The sequence below is a fragment of the Macaca thibetana genome, chromosome 5, assembly GCF_024542745.1.
Source record: "Macaca thibetana thibetana isolate TM-01 chromosome 5, ASM2454274v1, whole genome shotgun sequence".
Lineage (NCBI taxonomy): Eukaryota > Metazoa > Chordata > Mammalia > Primates > Cercopithecidae > Macaca > Macaca thibetana.
The window spans coordinates 169,370,045-169,384,961 of NC_065582.1; the positions used below are offsets into that span (position 1 = coordinate 169,370,045).

The 14,917-nt window shown below is 44.9% G+C and overlaps 2 protein-coding genes across 2 annotated transcripts in view; one reads left to right on the top strand and one right to left on the bottom strand.

The window, feature by feature from the left end:
• The window catches only part of QDPR (quinoid dihydropteridine reductase), a 213,523-nt gene extending 206,541 nt beyond the window's left edge, over window positions 1-6,982 (top strand). The window contains exons 6-8 of the mRNA XM_050791985.1: window positions 1,028-1,136; window positions 2,631-2,714; window positions 6,142-6,982. Of these exons, the coding sequence (XP_050647942.1) occupies window positions 1,028-1,136; window positions 2,631-2,714; window positions 6,142-6,247 (299 nt within the window). The 3' untranslated portion in view covers window positions 6,248-6,982. The remainder of the gene's footprint in view (window positions 1-1,027; window positions 1,137-2,630; window positions 2,715-6,141) is intronic.
• The window catches only part of MED28 (mediator complex subunit 28), a 1,184,036-nt gene that overhangs the window by 115,758 nt on the left and 1,053,361 nt on the right, over window positions 1-14,917 (bottom strand). The window lies entirely within an intron of this gene.

A 14,917-nucleotide genomic window follows, 5' to 3' on the forward strand; every position in this document is an offset into this window, starting at 1 on the left:
AGCCTTGACCTCCCCCAGGCTCAAGTGAACCTCCCACCTCAGTTTCCCAAGTAGCTGGGACCACAGGCATGTGCCACCAGGCATGGCTAATTTTTGTAGAGATGGGGTCCCACTATGTTGCCCAGGCTGGTCTTGAACTCTTGGGCCCAAAGGATTCTCCCGCCTCAGCTTCCCAAAATGCTGAGATTAAAGGCATGAGGTACCACACCTAGCCGGGAGTTCTAAGTGAATTGTCAGACACCCAGTTGGTGTCTGGAGACTTAGAGAATTGATTGTGTTGGAAAACACCTCAAACCCATTTTACAGATGCAGCAACTGAGGATTAGAGAGGTTTTGGGAACTTGCCCAGAATTTCTTTAGTGGTAAATGGAGGAACTGGGACTTGAATGTGTCTAATTTGACCTCAAGGCCTGTGTTACAAATAACTGCTTGATTTTGCTGTCCCATTAAGTGCCTCTGTGTGCCAGGTGCTCACCAGCATTTAGTGATCAAAGGGTTCAGAACCCAGTTCTTGCCTGGGCTTTAACCTCTCCATCAGCTTTGGCACACGTTTGTGTGTGAGCCTGGCATGTACTCAACCTGTCTGAGTCTTGGTTTCCTAAGAATAAAAATAAGATCAACCTTTTGGCTTGTGTAATAAATGTTAAGTGTTAGATGCATAGTAGGTACACTTGAAATGTCATGTCCCCTTCACTTTCTCCCCATAAATGTTCATTTATCTTTTCTTCCTGGCCTCTTCCGGACCCTGGAATGCTGCACCTTGGACGTACTGGTGGCCTGTGTGAAGCCTGTGTTCTTGGAAACTGGCCAGAGGCCATAACTCCCAACCCACCTATTCCCATCCCCTCTTTCTCATGGCTCTTTGCCATTTTTTGGTGGGGGTTGGTGAGGGCGTCCGGCCTGGAGGAGGCCAGACACAGCTATTTATAAAGTTTTCAGGGACGAGAGATCTCAAGAGAAGATTGCATGTCCTTGCTGTCCCCCTGGCCGCCAGTGGTCACTAAGCCATCTTCTCCCCATTTCCCAGGTATGATCGGGTACGGCATGGCCAAGGGTGCTGTTCACCAGCTCTGCCAGAGCCTGGCTGGGAAGAACAGCGGCATGCCGCCCAGGGCAGCCGCCATCGCTGTGCTCCCGTAAGTGCTTGGGGTTCCCTGGCCACTACCCACCTCTGCCCCACTGCTGCGGGTGACCGTTTGTCTGACTGTAGCTTTCCACAAGTGACCTGTGTGTGTTCTCACCTCGGGCTCTGAAACACACCAAAGTCTCTTAGGATATTTATTATCTTAATCTGTTTGAATTGCTCTAACAAAATACCTTAGACTGGGTGATTTATAAGGAGCGGAAATGGATTGCTTACCGTTCTGGAGGCTGGGAAGTCCAAGATGAAGGCACCAGCAGATTTGGTGCCTGGCAAGGGCTCATTCCTCACAGATGGCGACTTCTATATGTGCTCACATGGTGGAAGGGGCAAATGGGCTTCCTCCAGCTTCCTTTATAAGCATGCTAATCCCCTCCTAAAGGCCCCCAATTGTCTCCTGCAGACCCCACCTCTCAATATGATTATGTTGCAGATTGCATTTTGTATGTGAGTTCGAGGGGGATACATTCAGACCATAGCAATACTTCAAGTTTTGGGTTCTCCTGGGCTGTCCAGAATGTTTGATTGGCTGGTTGGATGGGTCTGTCTTTTTTGCCTCTTTTTTTCCTCTCCTTTTCTTTTCTCCCTTCATTATTTCTTCTTTTAAAATTAGACCACACATGTTATTTTTTTATATGTAGCTCTGTCTTTCAAGTCATTATATGGCGTATGGGTGTGTGAGAGAGAGAGAGAATATGGGAAACTGTTGGCGGTGTTTCTGTTGGCCATCAGGGGACAGTCCCCCATCAGCCGTCCCAGGCAGAGGCAGCTGCTTTGGAGGGAGGCTGTTTCTTCTCACTGGAAGGCTTCTAGCACCAGCAGGCTTGCCTCTTGCCTATGGTCGTATTATAAAGGGATGCTGAGACTGTAGGGACTGCACTGATTAACTTTCTGGTTCCCTTTTAGTTGTGAGGTTCTGTGATTCTGTGACATGATTCCCACAGCTGTTTTGAATGATTCGAATGATTCCTGAGGCCCGAATGTTCTTGGGAGATTCATGCATATCTGAATTCTCTATTCTCCTGCCAAAAATCTTAAGGTTTTGTGGAAAATAGCCACATATTTAAAATTTTAGTACTTCAGTATTCTCATATTGAAAGGCATATTACTACCTTAAATCCTTAGAAATGAGTGTGCTACATGTTAGGGAGTGAACAAAGACACAGCAACAAAGCAGTTTAATTCAGTGAAGACTCTTTTTAAAAAAGGCAAAATGTGGCTCCTTCTGTTTTGTTCTTATCTGCCTAAGTGGTGAGCCACAGCGCACCTTATTGAATTATGCTCAGATCTGGCCTTTGCTAGCGGGGACAGCTTCCTGCTCTCTCTCTGCTTATCTTTCTGGCTGATCTTTCCATGTAAATAGCACCCTCAGTGCCAGAGGCTCTAGGTTGTCATGCTGTATGTTTGCGTTTTCCTGGCCAAGGAGGACTGGGCACCTGTTGTTATAAAGGGGCGACATGAATGACGTGCTTATCTGTGTCCATTGCAGGGTTACCCTGGATACCCCGATGAACAGGAAATCAATGCCTGAGGCTGACTTCAGCTCCTGGACACCCTTAGAATTCCTAGTTGAGTGAGTATTATAGTCATGTCCATGACTGAGCAGCTTCCAGCCCCTATTCTCTGCCTTGCTGTGGTCCGGAGGGCAAGTCTGTGTTCCCTGAGGTCATCAGGGTGGTCTTGGGAGGTCTCTGGGACTCATCGCCCATCAGACGGAATCTCAGGGTAGCTGGACTTGAAGACAGGCAGCAGAGTGGTGGAATGGGTAGTGCCGATGTGAATCCTGGCTCCCTCCCTCCCCAATGACCACGCTGAGCACATTATTGACCTGCTGAGGCCTTAGTTCCCCCACCTGGATCATGAGGTCCATCGTGCTTGTTAGGAGGATTAAATGTGATAGTGTGTGCCAAGCACTCGGCACAGTGTCTGGCCATAGCAAGTGTTCAGTGATCCCCAGCTGCAGTTTGTGTCGATACTGCTGTGACGAGGAGCCTCCACGGGGGAGGGGGACACCAGGTGGATGGCCTGGGGCACATGTCTGAATCAGTGTCGAGCCACAGACCCACAGAAAGAGCCCTTTATTTCCGAAATCCTTTTCGCCCATTTGTGAATATGGGTGGCATTTGAACGCTCATGAAACAGAGAGCTGAATTCCTCTTTTGTGTTTGTTTAGGTGTCAGTTCCCCAAGCCCCTCTAGTTAGTAAGCATGTGTTCATCGAGCACCCGCTATGGGCCAGGCGCTGCCCTCGGCCCTGGGGTCAGGACGAAGATGGGATCCCTGCTCTCATGGAGCAGGGGGGCCGAGAGGGTCACGGTGACAGCCTGACCCAGCCGTGCCTCTGTGTAAACTGCTTTGACGACTGTTTGTCAGAGATGTTTGTGAATATACCAGTGTGCTTCTGGCCTGATGTTACAATCTCATTTAAATTCAATCGGGAGAAATTTGGGACTTGCATTTTATGTTTGAAACATGTACTTACAGAGCACTTTTTATGTCCCGGCTACCATTCTAAGCACTTCATAACTCTGATTTAATGCTCATAGCAAACTCTGAGGGAGGAGCTGTCTGTCATTTTTGTTTAAGGCTTAGAGACTTGGAGGGATGGCAGGGGCTAAGTCACTTGCCTAAGGTCACACAGCACAGCCAGGATCTGACGCAAGTGGTGTGGCTGCAGAGCTGATGGTCTTAACTGGTCTGCTGATAGTTATTTCTGTCTGTGCCAGGAATCATGCTAATGCTTGATTTGCAGGAAAAAAATTGAAGTTGTAGAGGAAATCAAGCTTTGAATCGTGTTTGTGTTTGAATTTCTTTTTAAAGGCCGACACTCCCAACCACGCTTGAGATATTGATCTAAGACCTAGACTCTAGATGGAACATCTGGGGTCTTGTGTCTGAACTCGTGCTGAGCCACAGACCCACAGAGGACGGGCTGTCACAGGCCCCTTTGTTCTAGACCCATTTGTGATATTTGAAAACTCTCAGAAAAGTTGGCATAAAGTTTGCTTTGAGATGTCGGCGAGCACATCCTTCTTCTACCATCCCCGGTTAGAATGGCATTCTCTCTCACCTATCCACGCTGCAGATGAGGGTGAAGGAGAAGTAACACCATTTAAAACATGCATTGCAGCAAACCAACGTGGCACATGTATACCTGTGTAGCTAACCTGCATGCTGTGCACATGTACCCTAGAACTTAAAGAATAAAAAAAACAAACAACAAAAAAACATGCGTAACCAACACACAAAACCCTACACATCAAAACAGCACTGGTCTCTTTCAGAGCCTTCCCTCAGCAAGCCCTGCCCTGTCCCCAGAGATGAGACCGTGACACATGACAGTACTTTAGAGAGTTTTAGCAAGGCTTTGTTTTTTGAGCCCATGTGCTCAAATGAGCTCATTCAAACCCCAGAGTAGGGGCCTGAATGACTGGACCTTCAGACATCAGCGCTGGCCAAGAAGGTTCCAGATCGGCCCTAGGAGTCTCCCGGGAAGGAGCTGCTGAGCACTTTCCAGTTAATGAAGGTCCGGAGTCTCAGCTGGTGCATTGTCAAAATGGATGATGTACTCAAATGTAAATGTTTTGTGTTAAAGAATTATCATCTACTTCTTGTTTCTTGTGAATTTCTTTTGCCCTTTTTAATTCCTGTCTTCTTACAGGGCGTTTTTGACTGCCGCAAGTGGGGTCAGTTGCTCCTCTCCTCAGATTTGTGAAATGCCCCTGTTACCGTATTTAACATTTTATTGTAATAGTCTGTTTTTTTGTATCTCTTTTTCCATTGTTTGGCGCAGCGGCAGGTACTCTATAAATATTTGATTTAAAAAATGCCAAATAAATGAATTCTGTCTGTTTCTTTCATAAATTTCTGAGAAGGTAATATAGCGAAGTATTGTGCATATGTCTCTCTCTTTGAATGAACTAATTAAAATCTTTAAAAACAATTTTTTTTCTTTTTGAGACAAGGTCTCACTCTGTCACCCAGGCTAGAGTGCAGTGTCATGATCACGGCTCACCCCAGCCTTGATCTTTGGGGCTCAAGCAATTGTCCCACCACAGCCTCCTGAGTAGCTGGGACTACAGGCATGTGCCACCATGCCCAGCTATTTTTTGTATTTTTTTTAGAGGTGGGGTTTCACCCGGTTGCCCAGGCTGGTCTCAAACTCCTGGGCTCAAGTGATCCACCTGCCTCAGCCTCCCAAATTGCTAAGATTACAGGTGTGAGCCACCACGCCTGGCCAAATTAAAATCTTTTAAAATCACAAAAGAATGCCAACAATGTAGAAAAATACCAAAATGAAAGTTAAATTCATGCCAAATCCTGCCACTCAGAGATTAGAATGAGTATACCACTGAACTCACTGGAGGCCTCAGTATGTGTCCATCATGCCTACTGGCTTTTATTTATTTTTTATTACTTTTTTGGAGACAGGGTCTTGCCATTGTGTCCTGGCTGGTCTCAAACACCTGGGCTCAAGCGATCCTCCTGCCTTGGCCTCCCAAAGTGCTGGGATCACAGGTGTGAGCCATAATGCCTGACCTTTAGTGGCATTTATTTATTTATTTATTTATTTATTTATTTATTATGTTTTGTGAGATGGAGTCTCACTGCGATGCCCAGGCTGGAGTGCAATGGTGCAACCTCAGCTCACTGCAACCTCTGCTTCCCGGGTTCAAGTGATTCTCCTTCCTTAGCCTCCCAGGTAGCTAGGATTACAGGCACATGCTGCCACAGCTAATTTTTGTATTTTTAGTAGAGATGGAGTTTCATCATATTGGCCAGGCTGGTCTCGAACTCCTGACCTCAAGCGATCTGCCCACCTCAGCCTCCCAAAGTGTTGGGATCACAGGTGTGAGTCATGGCGCCCAGCCCTTAGTGGCTTTTAAACAGTCGCTGCTGTGCCACCCCTTTCCCCCACCCCACAAGCCGTCATTGTGAATGTCAGCATGTGTCTAGATTTTTGCTTTGAGAATGTAAAAAAACTTTTCTTTTTTGTTCCAGAACCTTCCATGACTGGATCACAGGGAAAAACCGACCGAGCTCAGGAAGCCTAATCCAGGTGGTAACTACGGAAGGAAGGACGGAACTCACCCCAGCATATTTTTAGGCCTCATCTCAGTGCCTGTGAGGGGCCTGCCAGAAAAGTCACTAACCCGTTTCAGTGTGGCCTTGTCCAGCCTTGTGTTTTCTGTAACCCCTGTTTGTGGAACGAGATAATGAGTCCTATTTTTCTCTCACGTAACGTGCATTTGCTCTCCTAGGACAGTGTAATACGTTTATGTGAAGTGAAAACATGCAAGACTGGTGGCCTGCAAATAGCATCCGTCAATCTGTGTTAACTGCATAGGGAGGGCTCTGCATAGTCCCTGCTATGGCGGTGTCATGTTGGATCGCTTTCGAGACTGTTTATCTGTCCTTGACAGTGGCTGTCATCTTGACTACTTTGTTGATTTGTTGGTATTGGGGACATTTGAAAGGCTGAGTTATTTTTGAATGTCATGTTTATGTCATAGACGTAGTTTTCGCAGCCTTGAATTAAACTGCCTTAAAACTCCTTTTGTGGTATAAGCAAGACTCCATGGACCCTGTCCTGGTATCCTTTTCCTGTGTGGTTGCCCCGTGTCCTCTGGCCTAGGGTTAAGTGTGCAAGATGACTACTTGTGAGTATTCAGAATGTTGTTCCTAATACATGCACTTGTTGTCCGTCGTCTTTAATCAAATCACGTCTTATATACAGCAGTCAGAGATGAGTACACTAGAATCATGGATTGCTGGAGGTCTTTTAATCTGGTGTTCTCAGAAGGGGGTGGATTTAAATCCTGAAATAAATATTTCATCACAAGAACACAGGCCTGATTCTGCCTTGGACATGTCAAAATCTGGGGGTGATGGGATGGCCCTATGCATTTAGAAGCAACTCTCCACATATGGCCAATATAGGCTGTCCTGGTCAAGAACTAGCAGTGATTTAATCCAACCTGATCATTTTACAGATGAGGAAACTGAAGTCCAGAGAGACAGTACCTTGTTGCCAGTAAGCGGCAGAGCTAAACCCAGATCTCTAGGCACCACACAGTTACTGTTTTTAAAGGCCTTTACCACGTATTTTCTTTCTTTTTTTAGTGAGGTGAAATTCACATAAAATTAGCCATTTTAAGGCTAAGTTTAAGTATTAAAAGTTAAATAGGTGAGCAGTTTAGTGGCATTTAGCACATTTATAGTAGTGCATAATCAGCACCTCTGTCTAGTTCCCAAACATTTTCATCACCCCAAAAGAAAAACCAGTGCTGTTTAAGCAGTTCCTCCCCATTCCCACTCCCTAACCCCTGCAACCCCCAATCTGTATTTTGTTTTTGTGAATTAATTCTGGGTATTATCATTTTTTTGAGACAGTCTTGCTCTTTCTTGCCCAGGCTGAAGTGCAGCGGCATGAATATGACTCACTGTAGCCTTGACTTCCTGGGCTCAAGCAATCCTCCCTCCTTGGCCTCTCGAGTAGCCAAGACTACAGGCACGTGCTGCCACGCCCAGATATTTTTTAAAGTTTTTTTGTAGAGATAGGGTCTTGCTATGTTGCCCAGGCTGGTCTCAAACTCCTGGACTCAAGCAATCCTCCTGCCTTGTCTTCCCAAAGTGTTGGTATTACAGGCGTGAGCCATTGCACCTGGCCTGTTCTGGGTATTTTGTATAAATGGAATCGGTATGTGACCTTTTGTGTCTGACTCCTTCCACTTAGCTTAATGTTTTCCATGTTCTTCCCCATTGCATCATGTATCAGTTCTTTATTTCTTTTTGTGGCGTAGTAATATTCCATTATATGTAGCCACTGCAATTTTGTTGATCTACTGATCTGTAGATGGACACTTGTGCTGTTTCCACCTTTTGGCTGTTGTGAGCATTGCTGCTGTGAACATTGATGTGTAAGTGTTTGTGTATCTGTTTTCAATGATTTTGGATATACCTAGGAGCAGGATTGTTCCATCATGTGGTAACTTCTATGCTTAACTTTCTTTTTTTTTGAGATGCAGTCTTGCTCTATTGCCCAGGCTAGAGTGCAGTGGTGTGATCTCAGCACACTGTAACCTCTACCTCCCAGGTTGAAGCAGTTCTCCTGCCTCAGCCTCCTGAGTAGCTAGGACTACAGGTGTCCACCACCACACCTGGCTATTTTTTTTTTTTTTTTTGGTATTTTTAGTAGAGACGGGATTTCACCACGTTGGCCAGGCTGGTTTCAAACCCCTGACCTCCAGTGATCCACCTGCCTTGGCCTCCCAAAGTGCTTAGGATTACAGGTGTGAGCCACTGCGCCTGGCCTCTATGTTTCTTTTGAGAAGTCTCTTGATTCTTGCCACTATGAGGTTATTTTATCCAACTATTACAGGAAAGAAAATGGGAGCTCAGAAGGTCGGACTGGTTGTTCAAAGTCACCCAGCTAGAGAGCTGCGCAGCTGAGACTAGTACACAAGTCTAGCTGTTGAGAGCACCCTGAGCACATTACCTCATGCTGTACCTTGCATGTCTTGTTGTTGTTTTCATTTTTCAGATGAAGAAACAGTTCCACACACTAAGAGACTTGCCGAGGGTACAGTTAGTTTCAGGAGAGCTGGTAGTTTTCATTCCGTATAGAACTGGACCTGATAATTATTGATTATCCTAATAAATGCACTTCATTTATTGTGCTTTTTTTTTTTTTTTTTTTTTTTTTTTTTTTGCGACAGAGTCTCGCTCTGTTGCCTAGGCTGGAGTACAGTGGCACGATCTCGGCTCACTGCAACCTCCGCCTCCCTAGTTCAAGCGATTCTCCTGCCTCAGCCTCCCAAGTAGCTGGGGACTACAGGCATGTGCCACCACACCCAGCTAATTTTTGTATTTTTAGTAGAGATGGGGTTTCACCACTTTGGCCAGGATAGTCTCAATCTCTTGACCTCGTGATCCACCTGCCTCGGCCTCCCAAAGTGCTGGGATTTACAGCCGTGAGCCACCGCGCCTGGCCTGTCTTCTTTAATCAAATCACATCTTATATCCAGCAGTCATAGATGAGTATGCTAGAATCATGGACTGCTTGGAAGTCTTTTTATCTGGTGTTTACCTAGTGATCTGTTGGTAGAAATTTGGGTTGCTTATTAAATATTAATTATTTTTAATTATTGAATATCAGATCTGGTTTCTACATGGAACGAAGACTACCATTTCTCCTGAAACTAATCGATTATTGAGGTATGTTTCTTTTCCTTCCCTGGTGATGTGCGAAGAGAATGAAAAGGGAAAAGGGGCCAGGAAGGAGATGTTTTTTCTCCTTCATACATTCAACAGCTAATCTGAGTACCAGCTGTGTACAAGGCACTAACCTAGATGCCTGGGACACATAATGAACTAAGTAGACAAAGGCTCCTAGATTCCTGGGACACATAATGAACTAAGTAGACAAAGGCTCCTACCCTTAATCATTGAGTTTTATTCTAGTTGGGGGAGAGGGTGACAGATAATAAACAAGAGTCATAATATGAATTCATTGGAGAGTATGTGAGAAAGGTGAACTGTGGGGAGAAGAGCGCAAGGTAAGTGGGTGAAGGAGTGTTGGGGAGAATGGGATTGCAATTTCAGAAATGGTAGTGGTATGAACTGAATGTTGGTGTCTCCCCCAAATTTGTATGTTCAAGTCCTCACTCTAATGTGGCTGTATCTGGAGATGGGACCTCTAAGGAGGTAACTAAGATGAAATGAGTTCGTAAGGATGAGCACTCATTCAACAGTATTAGTGTTCTTATAAGAAGAGACATGAGTTCTCCCTCTCACTTTCTTCCCACACGCACGCACTGAGGAAAGGCTGTATGAGGACACAGCAAGGAGGCTGCCATTCACAAGCTGAGAAGAGAGCCTTCACAACAGATGGAATTGGCTGGAGCCTCAATCTTGGACTTTCAGCCTCCAGAACAGAGCAAATAAATGTGTGTTGTTAAGCCACCCACTCCATGGTGTTTTGTTATGGCAGCCCACACTAATACAGGCAGTGATGGAATATCTCATGTGAGGAAGTGACATTTGAACACATCTGAAAGTGTAGAAGGCAGCCAAGGGCATCTGAGGTAAGGACATTTTAGACAGAGGAACCAGTCATTGCAAAGGGCCTGAGGCAGGCGTGTACCAGGCAGGGTGAGGAGCACAGGGAGGCTGGGTTGGCTGGGGCAGAGTGAGTGGAGCAAACAGAGGGGCCGTTTCAGGAGATAAGATCAGACAGATGATTGTGTAGGGTAGGGGTTCCCCAACTTTCTAGGCCCATAGTGCCCTTAGTGTCATTGTAATTTTTTACGATGCCCCTACGTCAAAGAAAATAACTAATGGTTTGGATTTACAAGTGGTTGGGTTCTAACAATTTTATAGTAGTAATATGACTGATACTGCTGTATAACCTAGAACTTAGAAAAGTACCCCATAGTGTCCCTGTGAATGCTGCCTTGGAGTGCCTTGGTGCACAGTTTGGGAATAGCAAATGTAAGGGGGTGTTGGGCATTTCAAGGATTTGGTTTTGGATTTTGGGAACTACTGCAAGGATTTTGAGCAAAAGAGTAACATGATATATGTTAAAAGATTGCTCTGGCTGTTGTGTCGAGGATAGTACTGAGGCTTTTGCTAGAATCCAGGCAAGAAATGACAGTGGTTAGGGTGGTAGCTGTGGAGGTTGTGAGAGGAGAATTGGGAAATGGCGGATATCTTGAAGATAGATTCAAGAGGATTTCCTGGTGGATTTAATGTGAGAGCAAGAGAGAAAAGAGTTAGTGGTATCTCCCAAAGTTTTTGACATGAGCAAATGGAAGGATTAAGTTAGCAAGTGTGATAGAGAAGGCTGTAGATAGAGCAAGTATTGGGAGTATCTGGAGTGTTGTTTTGGACATACAGGTTTGCTCTATTAATACCCCAGTGGAGATGTCACGTGGGCAGTTGTATTAAGTCTGGTGTTCGAGAGAGAGAGAGAGAGAGAGATCTAGGGGTCCTGAGAGATCTGGGGGTCCTAAGCAGTTAAAGCTATGAGACTAGGTGAGATCACTAAGGGAATGTGTTGGTCAGGGTCCAGAAGACAGAAGCCGCACAGTATTGTGAATGAGGTAAGTGTAATATAAAGAATTATTGAGTGGCAAGGATTAATTCTAAAAGGCTAATGAGAATGCTGAAGAATATTCTTGGGCTGAGGGACAGTACTTGAGGAACAAATTTGGAAGACAAGTCCTTCCCCAAGGCTGGGACCTGAGCTTCACTGGAGAAGGTATGGCTGTGGCTCACTGGACAGCAGAGTTTGCTGGGTTCCCTGGGCCTGTGTTGGTCTACAGCCACTGGGGAAGCAGAAAGCACCCTGCCAGGGTCCATGAAGTGCTGCTGGATGTCCCTCACATGTACATGGTAGCCATGTGTCAGGAACCATATGGAAACACACCAGAACCAGGAAGGGAAGCCCCCTCCTCCAACACTGTTGGCAAAACTGAACATTGTATCAGCTGTGCAGGAGAAATGCCTACAGAGTCCAGTTCCATTATTGCAGAACAGGCAATGAAGGGTGGCTTTGGAGCAGAGAGGAAATAAATTGGAAACTGGCAATATACTAAATATGTGAGAAGAGAAGAAGATAACTTCTCTGATAATAGGGAGAAAAAAAAATCAACAAAAGGGCACCGATAGGGAACAACCAATAAAGTAGGAGAAAAAGAAAGAATGTAGTGTCCCAGGAGTAAAGTGGAGAAAGTATCAAGGAGGGAGGCAGTGTTGAATGCTGTGAGAAGTCAAGTAAGACAAAGGCTATAACAACTGACCATTGGACTCAGCTGTGGGGAGGTCCTTGTGATCCTGACAAACAGTTCCAGTAGAGTAATGGGGAGTAGGGAAGATTCGAGTGGGGTTATGAAAGCATGAGAGGAGAAGAAATAGTGTACAGACAGCTTTAACTTAGGTTAGGTACTTTGTTGGAACCTTCTAAACTTTATCCTTGAACAGAATCTGGAAAACTCTACCAGGCTTTTGAATCTGTTCTCACAGATATGCTTTATAGCTGAAATCGTTTCTTGGGGAATTGATCAGATACATGTACTTTGAAGCCTGGCTTATTGAATTTTAGATTCCCTCAGCCTGAACTTGCCTGAAAGCTTGCCTCTAGCTGCTAATTTCCTGCTACATTCCAGATTGTGCCTTCTGCCCCCTTCCAAATGGGCTGTCACCAGCTTGGAGGTCAGCCTGCATGTTCCTGGAAGCCGAGAGCGAGTGTACACAGCTTCTAGGAATAGAGCAGTGTGCCATGGGGCTCCAGAGTACTGGGAAGGAACCCACTGTGGTCTGTTCCATGAAAAAATTTGTGACTTTTTCTTTGGAACTTTCAGTGTGAGTATAACCTACACCTAGAAGCAATATGGAGTTATAGAGGGACCCTGAGTCACGTCACATGCATTTTAACATAGTTCTTCCAATTACTTGCTGTAGAACCTTGAGAATATTTTTTATATCTCCATATCTCAGTCATATGAGAAATGGGAACATTCTCATGATCTCCAGGGATTAAACAAATGAATGTATACAAAAGGACTGGCATATAGAAGTGCTTAGAAAGTATTGGTTGTTATTCTTATTATCTGTTTCTAATTTTATATGGAAGTATGACAGGAAAATAAGGTTCACCCATGTTACACAGCATGTGGCAATACTTCAGTGTTTTATTGCCAAATAATATTCCATTGTATGGTTGCTAGACATGTGAATTGTTTCTGCTTTTTGGCCATAATGAATTATGATGCTGTGAACATTTGCAAAACTCACCTTTTGTGTGAACATATATTTTCATTTCTCTTGGTACATGCCAACAAGTAGAGTTATTGAATATCAGATGGTGACTCTATATATTCAACCATTTTAGCAATTACTAGACTGTTTCTCAAAGCAGCTGCACCATTTTACATTTCCACTGGTAGTGTATGATGGTTTTAGTTTTTCCACATGTCCAGTCCAATCAGTCTTGATTTACATATCTCCAGTCAGGTAAGTCCATCCTCTTCCTCGTACGGTAAGGAGCAAGTAAGGACCTCAAGGTCTCATGTGTCAAAGCACCACAAGTATTACATCATTTTTAATTCAGTTGGTATCTTAGACTCTAAAACTTTGGTTTTCTTAAAACTAGCACTGGTTGCTTGATTACAGGTTGTCTCTTTTCGATTATAGCCATCCTAGTGGGTGTGGAGTGGCATCTCATTGTGATTTTGATTTGTATTTCCCTCATAGCTGATGATGATGTTGAGCATCTTTTCACGTACTTCTTGGCCATTTGCATATGGTGAAATGTCTGTTCAGATCCTTTGCTCAATTTTTAATAATATCCTTTTATTATTGAATTCTTATATTCTCTATTTACTCTAGATACAATTCCCTTATCAGATAAGTGATTTGCCACACGTTTCTTTCATTCAGTGGGTTGTCTTTTCACTTTATTGATGGTGCCCTTTGAAGAACATAATTTTTAACTTTGATTTTCAGTTGCACGTAAGCTTTTGTTTCTCACCGTTTTCTAGGGAACCTGAACTAAGTACCTGAGTGAGGTAGACATTAGTTCCATATCTGGTGAGGGAACTAAGGATCACAGAGATTAACTAATTTTCCCAAACCACATAGCCGGCATAGAAAGAAGCCAGAATTTGCGCTGAAGTCTGTGAGATCCCTTATGGACAGGGTGCAGGACATACTAAGTGTGAGTTGAGCTTGCACACTGGAAGGTTGGGCATGGTGGCTCCCAGCCACCATGGGAGGCTGAGGTGGGGGATCACTTGAGCCCAGGAGTTCGAGACCAGCCTGGGCAACACAGTGACACCCCGTCTCTACAAAAAAAATGCAAAATTAGCCCGGCATGGTGGCACATGCCTGTAGTCCCAGCTACTCGGGAGGCTGAGGTGGGAGGATTGCTTGAGCCTGGGAGGTTGAGGCTGCAATGAACTGTCATCATGCCATTGTACTCCAGCCATCATGGAGTGAGACCCTGATTTGGTTTGGCTGCATCCCCACCCAGATGTCAACTTGAATTATGGCTCCCAGAATTCCCATGTGTTATGGGAATGGAAGGGACTCGGGGGAGAGATTTGAATCATGGGGCCGGTCTTTCCCATGCTATTCTCATGATAGTGAATAAGTCTCACGAGATCTGATGGGTTTATCAGGGGTTTCTGCTTTTGTTTCCTTCTCATTTTTCTCTTGCCATCGCCACGTAAGAAGTGCCTTTTGCCTCTCGCCATGATTCTGAGGCCTCCCCAGCCATGTGGAACTGTAAGTCCAATTAAACCTCTTTTTCTTCCCAGTCTTGGGTATATCTTAATCAGCAGCATGAAAATGGACTAATACAGACCCTATCTCAAAAAAAAAAAAAAAAAAAGATAGCATATTGGCACTTGGTCCCTGAATGTGCTAATGATATGTGGCATTCGTGGGCTGTCTGCTGTGTGTGGGGTTCTACATACATCCTTCCTTGAATATCCTTAAGGCATTCACCTCTTCAGCCTCCAGGATGGGAAGGTTTTTGCAGGAATGTATCTTTTCCTCTCTTGAGGTCCTCACTTGCTCCTCGTCATAGGAGGAAGGACGGATTTATCTGATTGGAGAGACTGTAAATACTGACTGACTGGAACATATGGACCAGGGGCGGGCCTGCTGCATGGACTTTGGGTCGTGTGGGTTGCTCACTCTCCTGGCCTCTTCTTGCCTATGCAGAACTGATTTCTCACCTCTACCTTTTTGTCTGTTCCTGGTGGGTTAGGAA